Raw genomic sequence first — 19,868 nt, 5'->3', positions numbered from 1 at the left:
ATCTGCCGCAAAATACACTGTCTTCAACTGAACAATGCATGACAACAGTCAAGTTGAGGGTTTGCCCCCAGAGTTTTTATATCACATCTAAAATGATAGCAATGTATCAAAAAGAGAAACCGTGCTTTTATTCCACTGTGCTAAAATACTTGCCAAACACATCTCCCCCCACCGGACTCTCCCTGGTGGTCTTAAATCCACCATATTGAGGCCATTGTAAGTGTTAGCAAGTTATCTTACAAGAGGTTTAACCGAATGCATGTTCTTCTTGGACTAGTTTGGTTCAGATTTAGATGTGGAACACTGACCCTAAACCCCAGAATTCTGCTATACAGTTAATTTTTTAAAACTGTTGGACATGTGGCTGTTTACTGTATCAGCACACATAGCACCGTCCAAGAGAAATAATAGGATTCTAGAATTATGGGCTAAAACACTTTGTCAGCACAGTGAAAGCTGCATGGCAAAGTTTTCAGACGTGATCAGTGATTGTAGATATCTCTGTATTTGGTTGAGCAACCTGGCACCTCAAAGAGGTCTGACGTGCAGAGTTGAACAAACACCACTTCCTTAAAATCTGGTTCCTTTAAAGGTGTGCCTCAAGTAGGACAGCTCAGAAAAAAAAAATCTTCCTAGCTACTTTTAAGAACGGAGACCTGAATTGTTCACAAGCATTGAAATATCACAGTGGCAGGTGTACTATAAAACTTAACTAGAAGACGTGGGCTACGTCTACCTAAGCACAAATCTTCGAAATGTGAGGCGCTGAAATGAATATTCAGTGCCCCATTAGCATGCTGCAGCTCTTCGAAATTGCTGCTTTTCGCTGCTGCGTGGCTTGTCCAGAGGGGGGCCTTTTCAAAAGGACCCTGCCAACTTTGAAATCCCCTTATTCTTGTCTGCTGATAGGAATAAGGGGATTTCGAAGTTCCCGGGGTCCTTTTGAAAAGTAGAGCAATGTGGCAGCAAAAAGCGGTAATCTTGAAGAGCTGCAACCTGTGGCATGCTAATGAGGTGCTGAATATGCATTTCAGCATCTCATTAGTAATCTTCGAAGTGGCCATTTGCATGAAGATTTGTGCTAGTGTAGACACGACCGTGGTGTTGAGCCACTGTAACTCAAGACTACACATCATCCCTATGCAAAAAATAATGATGATAGGCTACTCCAATTGCTGTAAGAGAATCTTACTTTTGTGCTTGAGCACAACATATAGCTTTGTACGTCCTACGTAGATTGTTTTAATGATTAATAGACTATCTGGATTGGTTCTCCATCAATCAGGGATGAATCAAGGGAATCGGTCCTTCTGTTTATCCAAGAACCTCATTTTAAATGACAAGACTTTAAATATTGGATTAAAAATAACCCAGTCTTGAATGCACAAATATGAGGAATTCAGTTTATTGGCTTTTGAGGGGGACATACACCCTAGAAGAAACTGAAAGCTAATCTGTGTTCAGGATTTAACGTTTATGACAAATGCTACTTACACAGATATCCTCTGGAACTCAGAGCCACATTATGAGACTTGGTAATGTCATGTTTTTTCTCTAATCACTGAAGATTTTTATAATAAAACCAGCAAGACAAGTAAACTCAAACATGTCACTCCTAAAAATTAAATCCATCGGAATAAATGTGGTTGTGGATATTACAATGAGGAATAACTGTAAATTGCAACAGCCCTACTAAGATGAAGCTGGCTACAAATTAGCACGAAATCTCAATAACGCAGGCAAGGATTATTGTTCCACAACATATAGAAACAATAGTAATTTGCCGTATGTACATAATTAAAGAGATTTTTATTTCATTTAATTCACCCAAGGAACATTTACATTTTAGTGAGAATATGTACAATTTTACAAATTAGCCTTTCATTACAAAATTGGTAGATGAAAACAAACTATCCTAACTTGAGACACTGAGTGTTAAAGCTATCACCCTCTTTGACAGCAACAGCCTCAAGGAGAGCTTGCTTCTTCTGCATACTGCGAGATGATTCCAATTCATACATAGTTGTCAAATTGAAAAGAACACTCTCATGTAGGTAGTGTTTAGGGTCCTGCTGAACCATTCCTTCCAACTGCCGGAGGGAATCCTTCAGTTTTCCCAGGTAGAGCAAACAAACAGCTGCGTTGTTATTAGCCTAGACACAGAAAAGGATTATAATACATATATATATGCAGACTGGAGTCAGACCAAATTTAATAAATCTTTACATTACATTTTTTTTGAAAATAATTGCAATTGTTGAAATGTATTATTTATCCTAAAATCCAATTTTTATCCTTGACATTGGGAGCTTGGATAAAGCTGGATGATTTCCAATCTCTGAAGTCCTAGAAGTTAGAAGAATCCAAGCTAGAACTCACATTGGTAAAGGGGATCAAAAGATGACTCTAAAAGTGAGCTGAAAGTGAGTTCAGACACCACAATTGTCCTTGAATGCTCACGCCAATTATTCTAGTTTCACACTTACATTTTCCTATTTGTAAAAATGGTTCTCTCTCTCCTATGGCTATATGAAACACAGATGCAAACAGAAAACTGTTTTACTGAAACTGACTTTCACTAGTTAAGGCAGCCCAAATAAATCTCAAATGCTCATCAGTTTCCATGTTGTGTTCATCAGAGCAGACCTTATTAAAGTAACACAAGGTACAAAAAAGACAAAATAATGTGAAATGCTTAGCAGTGGAGTCTTTCACACTTTTTGAAAACTCGTGAGGGAGGAGAACACAACCTTCTTCCTTAAGTAGCCCTCCCAGGTCCCCAGGATAAGCTGTCTCTATAGCAGGTGGCATTTGCAGTCTGTGGTCACATGACTCCAATCATGTGCTCCCTACACTTGGTTCCATCAGTCCTACAGGGCCTAGGGACATGGTACCGAACACACATGCTAATGTCTAAGGACTAGCATACGGATACCTCACCATATGCAGAGAGCTGCTAAATATACATGATAACAAGTTAAAAAAAACTGACACTTTTTCTGTAATGTCTTTCAGAGATAAGACTTTTAGGCTCTGAGTTACAACTGACTCTATATGGGCAGCCCCAAGTTCATGCACAGATGCAGTTACACAATCAGGAGCCTCTAATGTTATTTCTAAACACAGTAACTAAAAAGGGTTAAAAGTGTGATTTTTTTTAAGCTGATAGTGTTTCTTTAATACTATATTCTTACAAATTATTTCCCCATATGCTGGCATTTTGTCTTCTCATTGCACCTGTAATGTAACAAAGTCAATATATACATCCCAAACAGAGCCTCCTTACCATGTAACCCATGACAATGTGTGCAGTAAACTAACATGCTCTTCGGGTAAATTGCCTTTTCCTACACACGCACTTCCCTTGTTTTTATTTGTATCTTATCTTTATGTACTGATAAAACTCTTTGGAGCACGGACCAGATCTTACTTGACTATAAATCTCCAAGCATCCTTTGGATTCTAGCTACATTTAAAGAATAAACTATGACACTCAGATGTCAATTCAACACAGAAAATCTGGAGTCCTACCACAGCATTTGCAGGGTCAATCCTTAAAATTTCTGTGAAGGCTCTGTGAGCTTCTGCAAAGTTATTCTGACCAAGATGGAGAAATGCTCTGGAAAATAATCAACACGTAAGTCAGTATTCTTGATATCTCAAGGCGATAACACACTTCAAATGGAACCGAGACCACTTTTTCCTTCCCATTACAGATGTGAAGGTTTTTGACATTTGTTCTTTACAGTGTAATCGTTGGCCAGTTGTGAGACACTGATTCACACAGACAAATGAAATGACACTTCTGATCACTGACCCCTTTGGATAATCTGCTGCCAAAGCAAAGCTCTTCTATATTTTGTTATAAAAATGTAGTGAATTTTCCTAAAATACTTTCTCTGTGAAACTACAAGTGTTATGTTTGTTTCCAGAACACACTTGTAATGTTTTACTTGTGAAAACATATTTAGCTAATATGATAAACACCAAAACCTGAGGACTCCAACATGCAATCTGATTTACTAGTGCATATCTTGGCATCCGATTGAAGCTAACAAGTGCAATGGGGAATCTGTTTGCAGGATCAGAATGCAAAAGATCTCCTTTGTTCCTAAAAGCAGATATTGAAAAAATAGGGTAAAATATATAATACTTTGAAGAATGAAAAATAACTTTTGTAAAATCAACTTTTGTAACTAAAGCGTTTCAAGACGGGATAAGATGACAACACCAACTAATACAGATCTCAGGGGTGTACATGCCATTCAGCCTCACTTCTGACAGAGGTAGTTACATAAAAAAAAGAGTGAGAAAGGGAAAGAGATACTCTCAAGGGTACTTTAAAACTTGCAATGCACACTTTGCAAAATTATATTTTTAAGTTTCATTTAGCTCTTAAATTATCTACCTGTTCATTAAGACCATAATTTGGTGCTGTAGTCCATCCAATTTCTGACTCATTTTCTCAACATCTTGAAAATATTTTTCTGCAGTTTTTGTATCTCCAATCTGAATAACAAAAATCAGAAGTTAGGACAATGCCTGAGAAAGACCTATCCAAATGATATCTTCCCAGAGCATCCTTCCACAAAGAATAAAAATGTGAAAACATATGAAGTTACTGGCATCACAGTTCTACTCTCTGACCAGACATTATTCATTGTGAATGGACTAAAGCCATTATCAAAGCAGACCCTTAGAATTCCTCATTAAGCTCTTAGAAGCAAATAACAAAAACCACATACAGTGACCTTTTCCCCAATAGGCCATGGTTCTTAAATTGGGCTCAGCAGAGCACTAGAATAACATCTAGTCTTCATCTCTTCATTTCTAGCTGCTTGGACAGGTGTACAGGCTCTCCATTGTAAAAAAGACCCCAGAGATTTGAAAAACTAGCTGGAAATGAGAAGACAGCAGAGCTACTGTCAATAGCTATATTTAGGGCCCTACCAAATTTTTGGATCTACTTTGGTCAATTTCATGGCATAGGATGTTAAAAACCTGAAATCTCACAGTGTTGTAATTGTAGGGGTCCTGACCCAAAAAAGGAGTTGTGCAGGAGGGAGTTTGGGGGAAAGTGGCGAAGAGCCAATAGGAAGCTAGAGGAAACATTCAAACCTGAAACTGAATCACAGCAATACCTCTCTTTTTTTCTTTTTTAGAAATGAGGGCAGAGGAATTAGCACGTCCAGAACAGATCCCCTGAGCTCATTAGAAAGCGTGAGTAGCAAAAAGTTTAGGTAGTCACATAAGGTTTATTGTTTTCATTGTTTGGTGGTTTGGAAATTATGTCTGGCTGGTTATTTGTTCCTTTTGTTCTCTCCTACAAGCAAGAATTTGACCTAGGGAAAAATCCCTGTGTTTTGCTTTAACTCATGTTTTTTTTAAATCCTAAGTCATTTACAATGTTTGCAAAGATAGCCCTGTTTTAATAAGTTTGTTTTTTTTTTTAGTGTGTCCCCTACAGTGGCTGAAAATTACATGCCTGGGCACAAACACATTACTAGTGAGCTCAGAGCCCCCTACAAGTTTTATTTTTTTTTGGGTGGTCTTATTGTTTCTTTTCAACTCCTTGGGAAAACTAAGTTGGGGATTTTGCCCTCATGGAAGAGATTTCAAGTGATTTCTTTCCTGAAAAAAAGGGAATTTGTACATTTGATTGATTTCAGAGAAGACTAAAGCCAGGAGAACGGTTCTGTCTCTGAGAACTATGGAGACAGGGTGTAGCAGCGTCTTATTTGACTAACTGGCCCCCGCATCACCTTCATTCAAAGTGCCTGGAGTGGGATCAGCCATGACAGATGATGACCCAGCATTTGTTCATTTTAAGAATGCTTTCACAGCAGATTTGACAAAATACAAAGAAGAAACCAGTGTGAGACTTTTAAAAATAGCTACAGACTTGACCTCAAGTTTAAGAATTTGAAATGTCATCCAAAATATGAAAGGGACAGGTATGGAACATTCTTTCAGAAATCTTTAAAGAGCAAAATAATCCTATGGGGTATGGTGGCCAGATTTCCACATGCTGAATATGGGACACCAGGTAAAATTACTTGTCCTCATGACAGTTCAATGGTAATCAACGAGAACTACGCAGGGCAAACATTCACATTAACATCAGGTTGACTGTTAAAAAAAGAAACACTATAGCTGGAGTCTTTTTATTTACTGCCTTATCTTTAAGGTTTACATGAGCGAAGATAACTGACACCCTAAAATGCGAGTGCCGTAGCATCTTAGAAACTAATGGATTTATTAGGGCATAAGATTTCATGGTGAAACTGACTTCATCAGATGGAAATTCCCATAGGCCTCTCTCACAAGAGGATGGGGATGGTTGATGGACTGTCTTGACCCAACCCTCCTTGCCCAGTGCTTTCTGTCCTCCATGCCTGGGTGGGCCCCTGGGATGGACCCACCTCTGCTGGACCCTGGCACCATATCTTCTCAAGGCACAGTATAATGGGCACATACAATCACAGGCTCCCCTCCACAGATTTCTGAGATGGTTCACACCAGAACATGGCAACCAACAGCCTCTGGGAACTGTGCAGGAGGGAAGGGACAGGAGCTGCTTCCAGCTGCAGAGGGATGGGGGTAGGGATGACTTAGCCCATGTCTTGTCTCCACTCCCCTGTGGCTTGAAGCAGTTTGTCCCTTCCTGCCTGAGAAAGGCAGCTAACACCTCCAAGCTGCTGCTGGCCACTGACATAACCCAGTCATCTCCTCACTACAAAGTAGGCAGGAAAAAGTAAAGCACTGAAGCACTTGTGCACCAAGGCCCATTAAACCACACCACCGAAGCTTCCGAGCAATCCAGCACTTCATGGGGCAAGACCTCGCGTGGGTATAACAAACGTGAAGAAGGTGCTGAGCCAGGGAGCTGCTGTGGAGCCTAGATGGTTGGGGTACAAACAGTTTGGAAATAGCTTCCTTTCCACCACTCCAAAGCTTAGCTGAGTGGTGGAGAAACTTGCTGGTGCTAGTCCTGTATGGGGCTTTGGTACATGCAAGGGTTTGGCTCGTCCTGGCCAGTCTCCTGGGCCAGAGGTCTGGAGCAGTCCTTGGGTGCCAGCCGAGCCAGAGGCAATGGGGGAAGAAAGGAGCCTGTCAATCAGACCATTGGTGAACTGAATGATCCGACCAGGGGCTGGTACTCCACACAGCGCTGGAAGCAGGATGCGCCCTGCTGGCAGGAATATGGGGAAGCAGCAGGGAAGGGGATGGGAGGGGAGGGGAAAAGGGGCATAGCAAGGAGAGGACAGTGAGAGGGAAAGCATATAAAGAGCTAATGGGTAGGCAGCAGAGGTAATGTAACCAGCCACCACCTACCTCCATTCACCCACCACTGCTGTAAGCAGGCAGTGGCTGGCTGGATAAAGAGGAGAGGTGGGGCCCACTGGCCAAGAGGAGACACACATCATGAACTTCACTAACGCACCAGCAGGGGAGGCACCTGGCTCCACATACGGCATCTTTGCCTGACCTCCAGGCCTGCAAACTCACCCCCGTTGTCAACCACTGGAACCCACCACTCACTGTTGGTGGGTAGGTGGCTAATGCGTAGAGATCCAGGACCCGCTAGTAAAGATGGGAGGGGGGAGAGAGAAAACATGGGACAATTTGCTCATTTTTAAGAAAAAGTAGGGACACTGCACAAGGACATCTGGTCACCTTATGATGGAGAAACTACAGAACCTGAACCACCAACAAACACTGAACAGGCTTTTCAGGTAACACTGTAAACAAGAAGCAGTTAGCGCTATCCCATGGGAATTTTAACCAAGCTAGTTTGTTTGAGTGATTGGCCGAACAAGCAGTAGGAGTGAGTGGACTTCAGGCTCTGAAGCAGGGGTTCTCAAATGGTAGGTTGGGACCCCAAAGGGTTTCTAAGACTGGTGTTAGCTCTGGAACAGGGATGGAGAAACTCTGGCCTGTGGGCAAATCCAGCCTGCAGGCTCTGCCTGGCACAGAGCTGCTGTTCCTGTCCCCCAACCCCTTGATTGGAGGAATGGCAGTGCTGGGCGCTCTGTCCCAGTGCTCACTTGAAGGTTCCACCCCCATTGCTCCCACTGGCTGGGAACTGCAGCCAACGGGAGTGGCAGGGGCCAGTGTCTGCAAGCAAAAGGTGGCGCAGAAACACCTGTGCACACTGGGAGCTGCACCACATAGGCACTTCAATACTCATCACCTCCTGCTCCGACCCCCCCCACCCCACTCTCAGCAGCTCCTTCCCACACATATAAGCCTCATTTTTGGTCCAACACCAGAGCCTGGGGGTCCCACAAAATTTGCTTAGACCTGGGCCACCGGAAAAGTTAATTTAACCCTGGGGGTAATACCCTGGGGCTGGAGCTCAAGGGTAGTGAGATGAATGTGAGCCTTTTTTCAGTCCTTCTCACTTGGGGGCCAGGCCAGTGGGTTTTTTTTTTTTTTGTTGCTGCTGCTCCTTACTTGTGTGTAGCACCCAAATGCTTTTCTGTGGGTCAGTGGCCCTGATCCAAAAAAGATTCCCCATCTCTATCCTAGGCCCTCACAAATTGGAAGCCTGAGCCCCACTGCCCAAGAATGAAGCCCAAGCTTCACTGCCCCGGGTTAAGGTTACATGCCCGCCACCCAGGGCAGAAGCCCTTGAGCTTCAGCTCCGGCCCCCCGCCGAGGGCAGTAGAGCTCAGATGACAGGGCCTGGTCTTCAGTCTCCCCACCCAGGATTTTGTAGTAATATTTGTTGTCAGATGGGGGTCTTGGTGAAACGAAGTTTGAGAACAGCTGCTCTAAAGTTTTACATTGTTTTATTTTGGAGTGCAGTTACGTTTTGTACATAGTTCTATCTTTGTAGGTTCAACTTTCATGATAAAGAGATCACACTACTGTACTTGCATTAGGTGAACTGAAAAATACGATTTCTTTTGTTTTTACAGTGAAAATATTTGTAATCAAAATTAATATTGAGTGAGCACTTTGAATTCTGTGTTGGAATTAAAATCAATATATTTGAAAACATCAAATATGTAAACAAACAGTATTTATTATTGTTTAACAGCATGATTATGCACTTGATTAATCATAATTAATATTTTTAGTTGCTTGAAAGGCCTAATTCTGATTATTAATGTTTCCAAATTAACATGAAAACTTTCTTGTTGTCCTCGAATAATCAAACCCACTGTTAATGTTCCTCCAATGTAATTTGCAATGACTGTAGTTTCTGTTAAATCTGAAAACTGGATTTTTTTCAAAATCTTTTATGGTGTATTGCTACATCCCCTTTGCTGCAATCTATTGCAGAAACTGTTGTCAAAGTTGTTACAGAACAACATAAGAACACTGTTTTATAAATTAAACAGTAATTTCATTTTTAAGTCCTTCGGTGGAGTTATTGAAATAGCAACTAGCAAGCAGATTCAGAATAACTGAGGAAAATATAATGAGATCCCAAAAATCTTCATTGTTTCCTCCTAAGCTATCAGTCTGAATTTGGCTCCGATGTGTCTCAAGTGACTGCTGACAGCTTTACTCACATTACCTCTTTAAGCACGTTTGGGATGGATAGTGGCCTTGCCCGCTTTTTCTGAATCTTTCCCCTCATTTAGTATTTATAATCCGTGGTGGCCAACTGGCGACTCTCAAGCAGCATGCGGCCGCTTGGAGCCGTATGTGAGGAGTGCTGTCTGCTGATTGGCACACGTGCTCCAGCACTGGGTGGGAGAAGCACGTGGCGGCAGCGGCTCTGGTAAGTCATCGGCATCGAGTTACAGTGGGAGAGGGAGGGGGCTGTGGGTGCCCAGCTCTGGGGGAGTGGGATTGAGTTATAGCAGGGAGCTGGGTTTGCCTGGTTCTGGAGTTGGGAAAGGGGATAGGTTAGAGTGGGAGGACTGGAGGTGCCTGCTTCTGGAAGAGGGAATTGAGCCACATATTTATTTTTATCTATCTGTCTATCCAGCTATAACATATAGATCTACATTATAGGTAGCTAGCTAGAAAATAAATAAATACATGGCCCTTTGCTCTTAGTCCCTAAGGGGCTGGCCATTCCTGATTTATATGATGGTAGCTACTGAAGACCTCATTAAAAATCAGGGCCCTCAGTGCTAGGTGCTCTGTGAATACACGGGAGACATGATACCTGCCCTAGGAAGCTCATAGTGAATTAAAGAAAGGTGACATTTGTAAGGTGAAGGATATAAGTAAAATCAAACACAAATGCTATGCATATTATTTTGTGTACTTAGAAAATTATAAACCCTTTAATTATACTCCACAGCTAGAATTGGGCCTGATGGGAAATCTGAAGTGAGAGAGGATACAACACTTGGCTTATCCTTATGCCAAAGTTATGTATCCCAAGACTTCACCTCCTCTTCATATTCGTAGCCCTTCTTCAGTGGTCACATGTACTAATCTACCATTCACTTATCCTTCACAGTTAGGAGCTGAATTCCACTCCCCAAATACCTTTGGTACTTTTATAAATGGGTAAAATCTGACTCATTTGTGCCTCTTCTGGTTGCAATTTAGGGCAAGCAGTTTGAGACTACTTGGGAACCACTTGACATCACTTCTCCAAGAAACTGTGAGGCTGGAGTGCTGAAAAGTTCCCTTTGCCTTTTCCCTTAGATTTTGCAAAAGATTTTGTCTTCTTCTTGTGGAGTTCTAGAGTTCAGACATGCTACAAAGCTGATGACTAAACATGCTCTCCCCCAACTCCTCTTTGCTGAACCCTCCACTCCCACCCCAATTCACACCCTTCTTAGTTTTGTTGATTTGCTCAGTGACTACTTCTTTTGACAATCCAATTCCTGCATCCCCTGCTTAGCACTCTCCATATGAAGTTTGTTGTTCAATTTCACTCCAATCTATCCTTTCCCAAGAGGATTTATTCTTTTTTCATAAACGTGTAATCTCAAATCTTTTTTCATTCTTATATTTAAAAGTACTACCTAAAAACAGGAAATACTGCCAAGCAATAAAGAATTTCCCTAATGTACCAGGACAAAAAACTACCAGCAATTAGAAATGGTGTTTTCATTAGCTATGTAAATAGGCCAACAGGCTCCTGGTTTCTTTATTTTCCCTGATGCTACTCCAGGAGGAAAGGTACAGTTCTGGCCGTAAACCCACTAACTCAAATACATCCAATGCCCTAATCCCATATCATAGCCAACATCAAGGAGGATAACAACTTGACCGGATTTCCTTCAGAGACTGTTAACCCCACTCTTTAAATTGGATGGCCACACTGCTCTTCAGAGAGACGGGCAATGTTGAGCCTACTCTCTCAAGGTTGTGTGTGTTAATGTAGTCTTTTATGTCTGAAGCCTTGTCTACACTTACCTCCAGCTATGCTAGTCCTGCAGCTGGAGTTGCAGTTTATGCTCCAAAATATCTGTTCATCTATAAGGGGCCACAGGACTTCGTGTTGTTCCCAAAGATACAGACTAACACGGCAACCTCTGTGATACCTGATACCTGAGTTTGACATTAGTTAGTTGTCTTGTAGTACAGAACAGGCCTGAGAGAAAGATTCCAGGGACAGGAAGTAATCCTCAGTTTGGGCACTGTCAGCAACCAGGATGGAGACTGATTTTTCTATTATGACCCTGAATTACCAGATACGTGGATTTTGAGTAGCTTTATCTTAAGAAAGTAGTTATACCTTTCTCTAGCACACATAATTAGTAGAAGTTGTCTATTTAAGTTATAATTAACGTATTTTATGTCAATTTTACAGAACTTTCATGTTAACGTTCGATCAATTTTGATTCCAAAAATATCTTTAAACACCTCTACTGCATTTCTATTGATCAACTAGAAAAACTGTAAGTTCCCTAATTGGATTTGTTTGAATGACAACTCATATGGTTTCAAACTTACAATAATAATGTAATTGCAGAAAACCCTTGATTTAATGGACCAGCTGGGAGAAGGTTGTCTGTTGTTCCCAAAGGTCAGTTAAATGCGAGGGCTACTGCCCCCGCCAGTATCTCCCATCTCCAGCTCCCTATGTCTCCGTGGCCCCAAAAAAAAAACAACCCCCACCCCCCACGCACCAACCACCCTGACTTACTAGAGCTGCCACCGGAGAAGCAGCAGGGCCTTGCTGCGGCTGGAAGCACCTTGCTGTGTGCAGCCAGAGGTGCCCTGCTGATGCAGCTGGACTGGCCTCATTGCACGCAGCTAGAGGTGCCCTGCTGGCATGTCTGGAGTGGTTGTGCCACACCAGGCTGGAAGTGCATCACCACGCATAGCTGGTGGAGCCACTGTGCAGCTTGGAGAAGCTGCTGCCGGAACCGTCACATGCTCCTCCCACCTGTGGGGCGTGAGTGCTGTCTGCCCGCATATGCCCCCCCAACCTCACTGGGAGGACTGCATGATGGCTCTGGTGGAGGAGGTGGCGGCAGAGGTAAGTCCCTTTACTTTTTTATTGGAGGGGGTTAGGATTTTACTGACCCCCGTGGACTTTGGGAACAAAGGGCTGACATCTGTTGTTCCTAAAGTCTGCTAAATCGGGGTCCATAAAATTGAGGGCTTACTGTATCTTTCATTTAAGAAAAAGAAACCCCAAATAGAATAGTTTAATTTTATAACTTTAGCACCACAAACAAGAAGCTTGTAAATAATTATATAATTTAAGCACTCATATTGTTCTTTATTAGCAAATGAGAAAGCCTGAGGTGTTTAACATTAGGGAATGTTACTAACCCCTTTTTCTGTATGTGCTGGCTATTAGAACTTAAAAGTTCATCAGACTACTGTGTAGCTTGGCAATAAGAGATCCTTGTTTGAAAAACAGTTTCTTATTCCAACAGTATTTAATAGGTGTCATCTACACAGTCATATGCATATGAAACACTAAAGGCTTTTTTCTCCATACTGGAAATAATCCTATGGCAAAAAGGAAGGTATGGAAATTCTCATGCAGCTTTTGGATTATGCTATTTAGAGAGCCCTTTGATCAACAGCAGAAGCCTGTCTGGGTTTGAAGAGGAGGGAAATCAGATTTTGGGTGAAACCTTGAGTCCATTAAAGTCTGTGGGAATTTTCCTATCACATTTCTGTCAACATTACTTAGCATATTCAGAGTAAAATATATACCTGAAGAAAAATCCTTCCAATTCCACTCAGCAGCTGAGGTTCCTGTTCTGGGTAATATTTGATGACTGTGTGATAGGCATCTACAGCAAGCACAAAGTCCTAAGGAGAGAAAATAGCACACAATTAGGTTTTTAAGTTCAGCATTCATTCATTGTTTCAGGTATGTGGTTTTAAAAAGTATGCTAGCAGAAAACAGATAGTAATGAGAACAAGTATAGAATTAAAATCATCGCAAATTTTTAATGTAAACAGAATTTCTTCCCAACATGATAGACCTCTCTGCTGGCTGGCTGAGTCTTCTCATTAGTCAGATCTATTGAAAATATATACTACAGCTAGTTAGTTATACAGTGGCAGATTTCCCTTTACATTTCTTTTTCCAGCTGTCTCACATGTCTCTCCTCAGCAAAAGTATGAACAGAATCTGACATTTATTCTTTGGCTTCCTATAATGATATAGGGAGGCATTTTCTAAAGTACCTAAGTGATTCAGGGGAACAAGTGCCACTGAGGGTACCTCTACACTTCTGAGACGACTGACCCTATGAGGGTCGATCTTTCGGAGTTTGATTTTGCACGTCTGGTAGAGATACGCAAAATCAATTTGTTTGGGGATGGCAGTCAACCCCTGTACTCCTCACTATCATGAGCAGTAAGGGAGGTTGATGGGAGAAATGCTCCCATCGCCCTCCCTGAGTGAAGACAGTCAGGTAAGTTGATTTCAGATACGTCGATTCTATCTATGTAATTGCTGTACCTAGAATTGTGTATCTGAAATCGACTTACTGCTTCATGTAGACCAAGCCTTAGTCTAAATCAATGTGTGTGTGGGACAGGGAGAGATGATGCACCCCGCCGAATTTGGCACCTCCAAAAATTCCATGCGTAAGTTGTAATACAGAACTTCTAGCGTGGTGCTCAGAATTAAAACTGTATTAAATACTACAGGGCACTGCCTGATCTCTCCAGGCTGTGCACAAGCATATCAAGATAGCTGGCATACTCTGCCTAGTATCCTACCATTTTGTTTTGCTTTCTGAAGGTGCTTTAATCTCTGCAAGTTTTAATGCTGAAAAGCAACAGAGATCGTTTACTTGTCCCTAACTTTGAAAAAATGGCACAGTCTTTTCTCCTGCTTTCTCCTCCAGTCTGTAACAAAGGGGAGACAATGTGCAGTGAGTGCTATGTTTTCTTAAGTCTGTTTTTAAATTACTAAGCCCCGCCTTTTTGTGAGCCAGATCACCACCTGTACTTGCAATTTTGCAATAACAGAAATCACACTCAATTGCAAACTATTTGTAAACTGTTGCTATAATTTATTAACAATAATTACTAAAATATAATATTTAATGACTGGTGTATTTAGAGCGCTTACTATTTTCATGCTCATGTTCCATGTCATACTAAATGTACTGTATCAGTACTGGGTATACCAGCAATTTAAAAATCCAACTGACTGACAGTCAAAAAATCAGGAGGTTTTATTTGGTCTGCCTTCTTTTGAATTCCCTCCTTTCCCCAATTTGTGAGTAGTATTTACACTGTTGAGAGCCCTCACAAATTTATAATAAATCAAATGATTTAGCCTCTTCTATGGAGAATGCGACCGAGATCGGGGTCCCAGTGTGCTAGGTAGGCACTGTATAACCAACACAGACTATGAGACAGTACCTGTGCTGAAAAGCCTACAGCCTAGTGAAAAGCATGATAACGACCGTGTGATGCATGAGCTGGAACTAGGACTTACCTAACTCACCTCGGAGGGGCTGCCAAAGTTGTCTTAGATAGGAACAGCTTTTAATCCCTGTTGAGCTACATAAGATTCAAACTGGTGCATGACAGGTGAAAGGCTTTATAGCTTTTTAGTCATGTCATGATATGCTTCCATAAGTATTAATGTTACATCCTTGAGAACAAGGATAGCTTTCTGGAATAGTAAATTTATGAAATCAAGTTCTGCTCTTTTGGGGGTCTTCTACTCTAACCAACAGGGTCTTCTACTCTGAATGTAAGTACATGCTATTGTTAGTCCAACACACATTAAATACTTTTCTTACACCTTGAAGTTAACTTGAGTTATCCACACAAAAAAAAACCCCTTACTTCAAGTGGCTGGCTCAAGAGGGGACATATTTTAAAATTTAAGGAATAAGTGTGTGGATGGATGCTAACATTACTTGAGTGTGGCTAGACCTCCATTGCCTTCACACAAATCTCTCCCTACCTCCAATATCCAGATAGGGCAGAAAAGTTCTCCCACATATCAGTGGGAAAGAATTCACAGGCTGCATCTACATTACAACGATCCTTTGAGAGAAGTTCCTTCAGACAAGATCCTCCAAAAAAACATCTTTCAAAAGATTGTGTGAACACCCAAAAAAGTAGATTGAAAGATCAATCCATTCTTTTGAAAAAGCACATCCACACAACCTCTGCTCTTTCGAAAGAACAGACCAAGGATCAAAATATCCGGCGCTATGAGCACTGCTCTTTCAAAAGAAGGGCGGCGGAGTGTTCACACGCACTTTTTTTTCCAAAAGCATCTTTTGGAAAAAGGAACGCTATCTCATCTGGGAGAGCAAGAGGGACACTGGAAAAAGGCCATGTTCTTTCGATCTCAGATTGAAAGAGTGTATTTTGTGTATAGGTGCTCCGAGGGTTTTTTCGAAAAAGGCCTGGCCTTTCTGAAAAAAAACTTGTTAATTTAGATGCAGCCACACTGTAACTCAAACTTACTGAAGTGCTAAGAATCATGGGATGCGCACCCAGAAGACTTTGTGCCACATGGCAGTGAATGCAGCCCCAGTGTGGACAAAGGTGCTGAAGTGTTAACGTCGTAGAATGGCTGCTCTACCTGAGCTAGGCTAACTTGAGATGAATAACTTGAGCGTAGAGAACGTGAGTTAACTTTACAGTGAAGACACAAAGCATTATGCCACATCCTAGGACATCTACAGGGAGGATTACATGTAACCAAATATGCATAGTAAACATGCAACCGTAAAACAAATGGGATGTTATGCTAATTCACTTTCAATTCAATGTTTTACCATATAAAATAGTTCCAATACTTACACTGTGGTCCTTACCCTAACTTTATATATATATAGTTTTCCCACCCTGATATGGGCATCAGTAGAGTTTGAAACCACAATCTTGAGCTCCAAAGCAGAGACCTCCTCCACTTCAGATAAAAGAGTAGTGGTAGGAGGAAAGCATGCTGTTATCTGTATGTGTACTTACCCATACAGAGAGAGTCAGTAGGTTACAGAAAGGGGAGGCTGGACATCCGGGTAACTGGTTTTTACTCCTGGCTCTGGGAGCAGATTGTGGTGAAGTGGTTACAAACAGCATAACTTAATGAAATAATGCTCCTGCTTGGAGCATATGTTAAGTTGTATTCTATGGGGGGAAAAAAAGGTGAGCCTTTACCACTTCAGCTAAAGAACCACACCTCTTTGTATGAATGCAGTGGCAGAGTAATTAAAAGGGCGTCATTTCATGATGGCAGAAGAGCTGCAGCTGTGTCCACTGGGATGTTGCTCGTTCTCCCTCCCATTGAACTCCTCTCACTCCCAGATGGTGAGGGGAGGGGGCAGAGGAGTCATTCACACAAGTTGTATACTTTCCCTTTGCTCCCTGATCATCAAGGTTAGGGAAAGAAGAACAAGCAGCATACCAGTATGCACAGGTGCAGCACCTCTTGCCTTCATAAAATGGTGCCCTTGGTGGCTTATCCACTACACTATGGCTGTGGCTTACAAACTTCCACAATCGAAGAAAATTGTTGATGCCCACGATCAACATAATTATATCTTTTGCAGGCTTCAGGTTGGGACCAGAGATGAGGAGTTTTGTGTAGAAGAGGGGGTTTCAAGTTGAGGGGTGGGGTTGAGGGCTTCAGGATGCCAAAGGGGGATCTGGGCTGGGATGGGGGGTGTGATGTGGGGGTGTGGCTGGATGAAGTGTTTGGAAGGGATCTCTAGATCTGAGGTGGGAACACTCAGGGCCAGGGGTTAGTACTCACGATCTGGGCGTGAGCTCACCTCTGGAAACTCTCAGTCAGTGGCCCAGAAGGGGTGCTAAGACAAGCATCCTGCCTGTCCTTCCATCATGGACTTTGCTGAGCGTGCCCTGGAGTTGTCAGCAGCAGGTCTGGTTAATAGGCAGAGGTGCAGAAGCAGACCTACACCCGCCAGCTCCCACTGTCTGGTTCTTGGAGTGTGGAGCTTCTGCTTAGGATGGGAGAGGTCTGCAGAGCCTTGCGGAGTCAGACCTGCTGCTGGTCGCATCTGGGGTGCAGTATGTTCCACAGTACTAGGTCAGGCAGGAAGCTTGTTTTAGCACCTCTGCTGGTCATCTGATCACTCTACAGCAAAGTGACCCAGTGCCCGACACTTTGTGACCAAGTTCTGGGTCACAACCTGCCAGTTGAAAACCACCGTACTATAGCACAGAGCCATATTGCACTAGTGTTGGCTATACAAGCATCTGATTTGATAGGTTTCTTTTGGATTACTATGTTGCAAAGTGGATAAATTTACCTCTGTTGTATTAGGGACCAGTGTTTCATTCTCTGCCTGAAGTGGGCTTGTGTAAGCTCCCATTTACTTGTGAAAATGGTGAAGGAGGACAGTTACCCTCCCACCTGGTATGAAATGTTGGCTTATAATAAGGGTTGAAAAGGATACAGAAATGTAAACAGCAGTCACTGAAAGCATTAAGATTAGAACTCCTGATCTTGGGGATTATATGATTTATGCACTCCTCCCTAAATTATAAAAGGTAAGTAGGAAGTTCCTCTCCCAAACATATTGCTTCCTAAAAACAATCATATAGGGCTAAAGATTTTTGCACCACCATGAGAATGCCTGCAGCAGGGAACAAATTTGCATTATTCATGATACATTTATGAGAATGGCCAACATTGTGTTAAATTTTAATAACTTTTGAATTAAGCACTATACTATTTAGTTCTAAATCTAGAATAGACTTACTCATGTAAATAGTCCCAATGAAACCAAGCAGGCTATTTGCAAGAAGAAGAAAGTGAGAATATGTGTCTTATAATTCAATTCATCTCTATTTTACTCTCAAGGGAATTCTGTACCAAAAATTAAACATGTTGGTTCAAAATTTGAAATATTCTGCCCATGGTATTTTAAAATTCTGTACAATTCTGAATTTTTATTTGCAGAATTTTTAAATTTTTAAATTCTGTAATTGTTCAAAATTAAATTCTCTCAAGAATATGAGGATTTTGTGTGGTGCAATCTGGGTGTGGGCAGTGTGGTGCAGAGTCTGGGTGCAGAGGGGGGAATCAGTGCACAAGGGCTCAGAGCAGGACTCTGGGTGCAGGGAGAATGGGACTCAGCAAGGGGGAGGCAAGGTGAAGGTGGTTAGGGCTCAGTGTGGGGGCGAGAGTGGGGCGTGGGATGCGGGGAGGTCAGGGTGCTCCTCATGCAGGTTGAGGCTCAGTGGAGGTATGGGATCCTCCTGATACAGGGGGTGAGGCTTGGTGGGATGGGGTCTTGGGGGGAGTTCTGGGGGCAGGGGCTCCTGATACAGAGGGGGCTTGGTGGGGGAGACCAAGGTGCATGGGTGTTTACTGTACAGAGACCTGCTCACCCTCTGTCTGCCCAACCCTCAGGCATCTGAATCCCCCCAAAAGACCAGATCTCATCCCACCCCACAACCAAACCTCAGCCACGGGAATTTTGTGGGGCTTGATCTGACCCACCCTGCCTACTCCATACAAGGAAGGAGTAACTCTGTCTCTATCCTCCTTCTGTCCCCAGCAGAGACTAATGTCCCTGGGTATCCCCAGATTCCAACATCCCCCTAGTTATTTACTTCCTCTTTCCCATTGCCTGAACAAACATGTCTGAGCTGCCAGGAGGGTTGAGTGAGCACTGGCTGGTGGATCTTCTCTTTGCTGCCCCAGAGAAACCATTTTCTGCAAAGAAGCCAAAGGATTCTGTGGGAGCACATTTTAATTTTTTCTACTGAGCCAGAGGTGTGCAGAACTTCCCCAGGCGCAGTATTTATATTAAATCAGGTTTGCATTAGACAGGCTGTTTAAAATTTGTGATTTATTTTAAATACAAATAATTTAAATATGGTTTTTAATTCATTGGAGGTAGAAACAAACATTCTTGCTCAGCAGTATGCTGGGATCTGGTACAGAAACTAGATACTAATAATCACCTTTAGCTTTTGCACTCTAAACTGGCCATTGGGATTAGAGACTGAGAATTCAGGCTAGGAATAACTTCCTTTAAAAAAGGCTTTTTCCCACTCTTTAGTACTTGTGTAATGGCTATGAAAAGAGTTTCACAGTGTTATGAATATATAAGATAGCGCTGCAGTATAATTAAAACAAGAGAAGACAATTTATGCTCTCTCACTCTTAAAATCAGAACAGAATCCAAATCAACAGAGATTCCTCAGGCATCAGACTCTTATGTCATCAGTGGAGACCACTGTCTTCCCTTCCTCCCCCTCATTGTTTTAAACTGCAAAAGACCCAGATACCTCTTGCTCAAAAAATCTCTTCCGCTTTTGGTTCTCTTAGCAGCAAGCTATTTAAAAGAGTAGACAATTCTGCATATATGTCCTTATGTTCTTAACTTATACATTTTAAAATATACCATGAGCTTTTAATTAGAGGCATCTGTATTAAACATAGGGATATTATACAGAAGATTGCTTTTCAGTTGGTTGAATATTTTGGGTAAGATGCTGCAAGAGTAATTTTAGTTAGGGCTGGA

At 42.1% G+C, this 19,868-nt stretch overlaps 1 protein-coding gene across 1 annotated transcript in view; it reads right to left on the bottom strand.

Annotated features, from left to right (window-relative positions):
* Positions 1 to 1,389: 1,389 nt before the first annotated feature.
* TRAPPC12 (trafficking protein particle complex subunit 12) overlaps positions 1,390 to 19,868 on the bottom strand; it is a 106,388-nt gene continuing 87,909 nt past the window's right edge. Inside the window, exons 9-12 of the mRNA XM_074991215.1 lie at positions 13,099 to 13,197; positions 4,409 to 4,509; positions 3,532 to 3,619; positions 1,390 to 2,153 (exon numbers count right to left, since the gene is read on the bottom strand). Coding sequence (XP_074847316.1) covers positions 1,911 to 2,153; positions 3,532 to 3,619; positions 4,409 to 4,509; positions 13,099 to 13,197 — 531 coding nt within the window. The 3' untranslated portion in view covers positions 1,390 to 1,910. The remainder of the gene's footprint in view (positions 2,154 to 3,531; positions 3,620 to 4,408; positions 4,510 to 13,098; positions 13,198 to 19,868) is intronic.

The sequence above is a fragment of the Carettochelys insculpta genome, chromosome 3 (genome assembly GCF_033958435.1).
Source record: "Carettochelys insculpta isolate YL-2023 chromosome 3, ASM3395843v1, whole genome shotgun sequence".
Lineage (NCBI taxonomy): Eukaryota > Metazoa > Chordata > Testudines > Carettochelyidae > Carettochelys > Carettochelys insculpta.
This window is presented reverse-complemented; position numbering and strand designations above follow the sequence as displayed.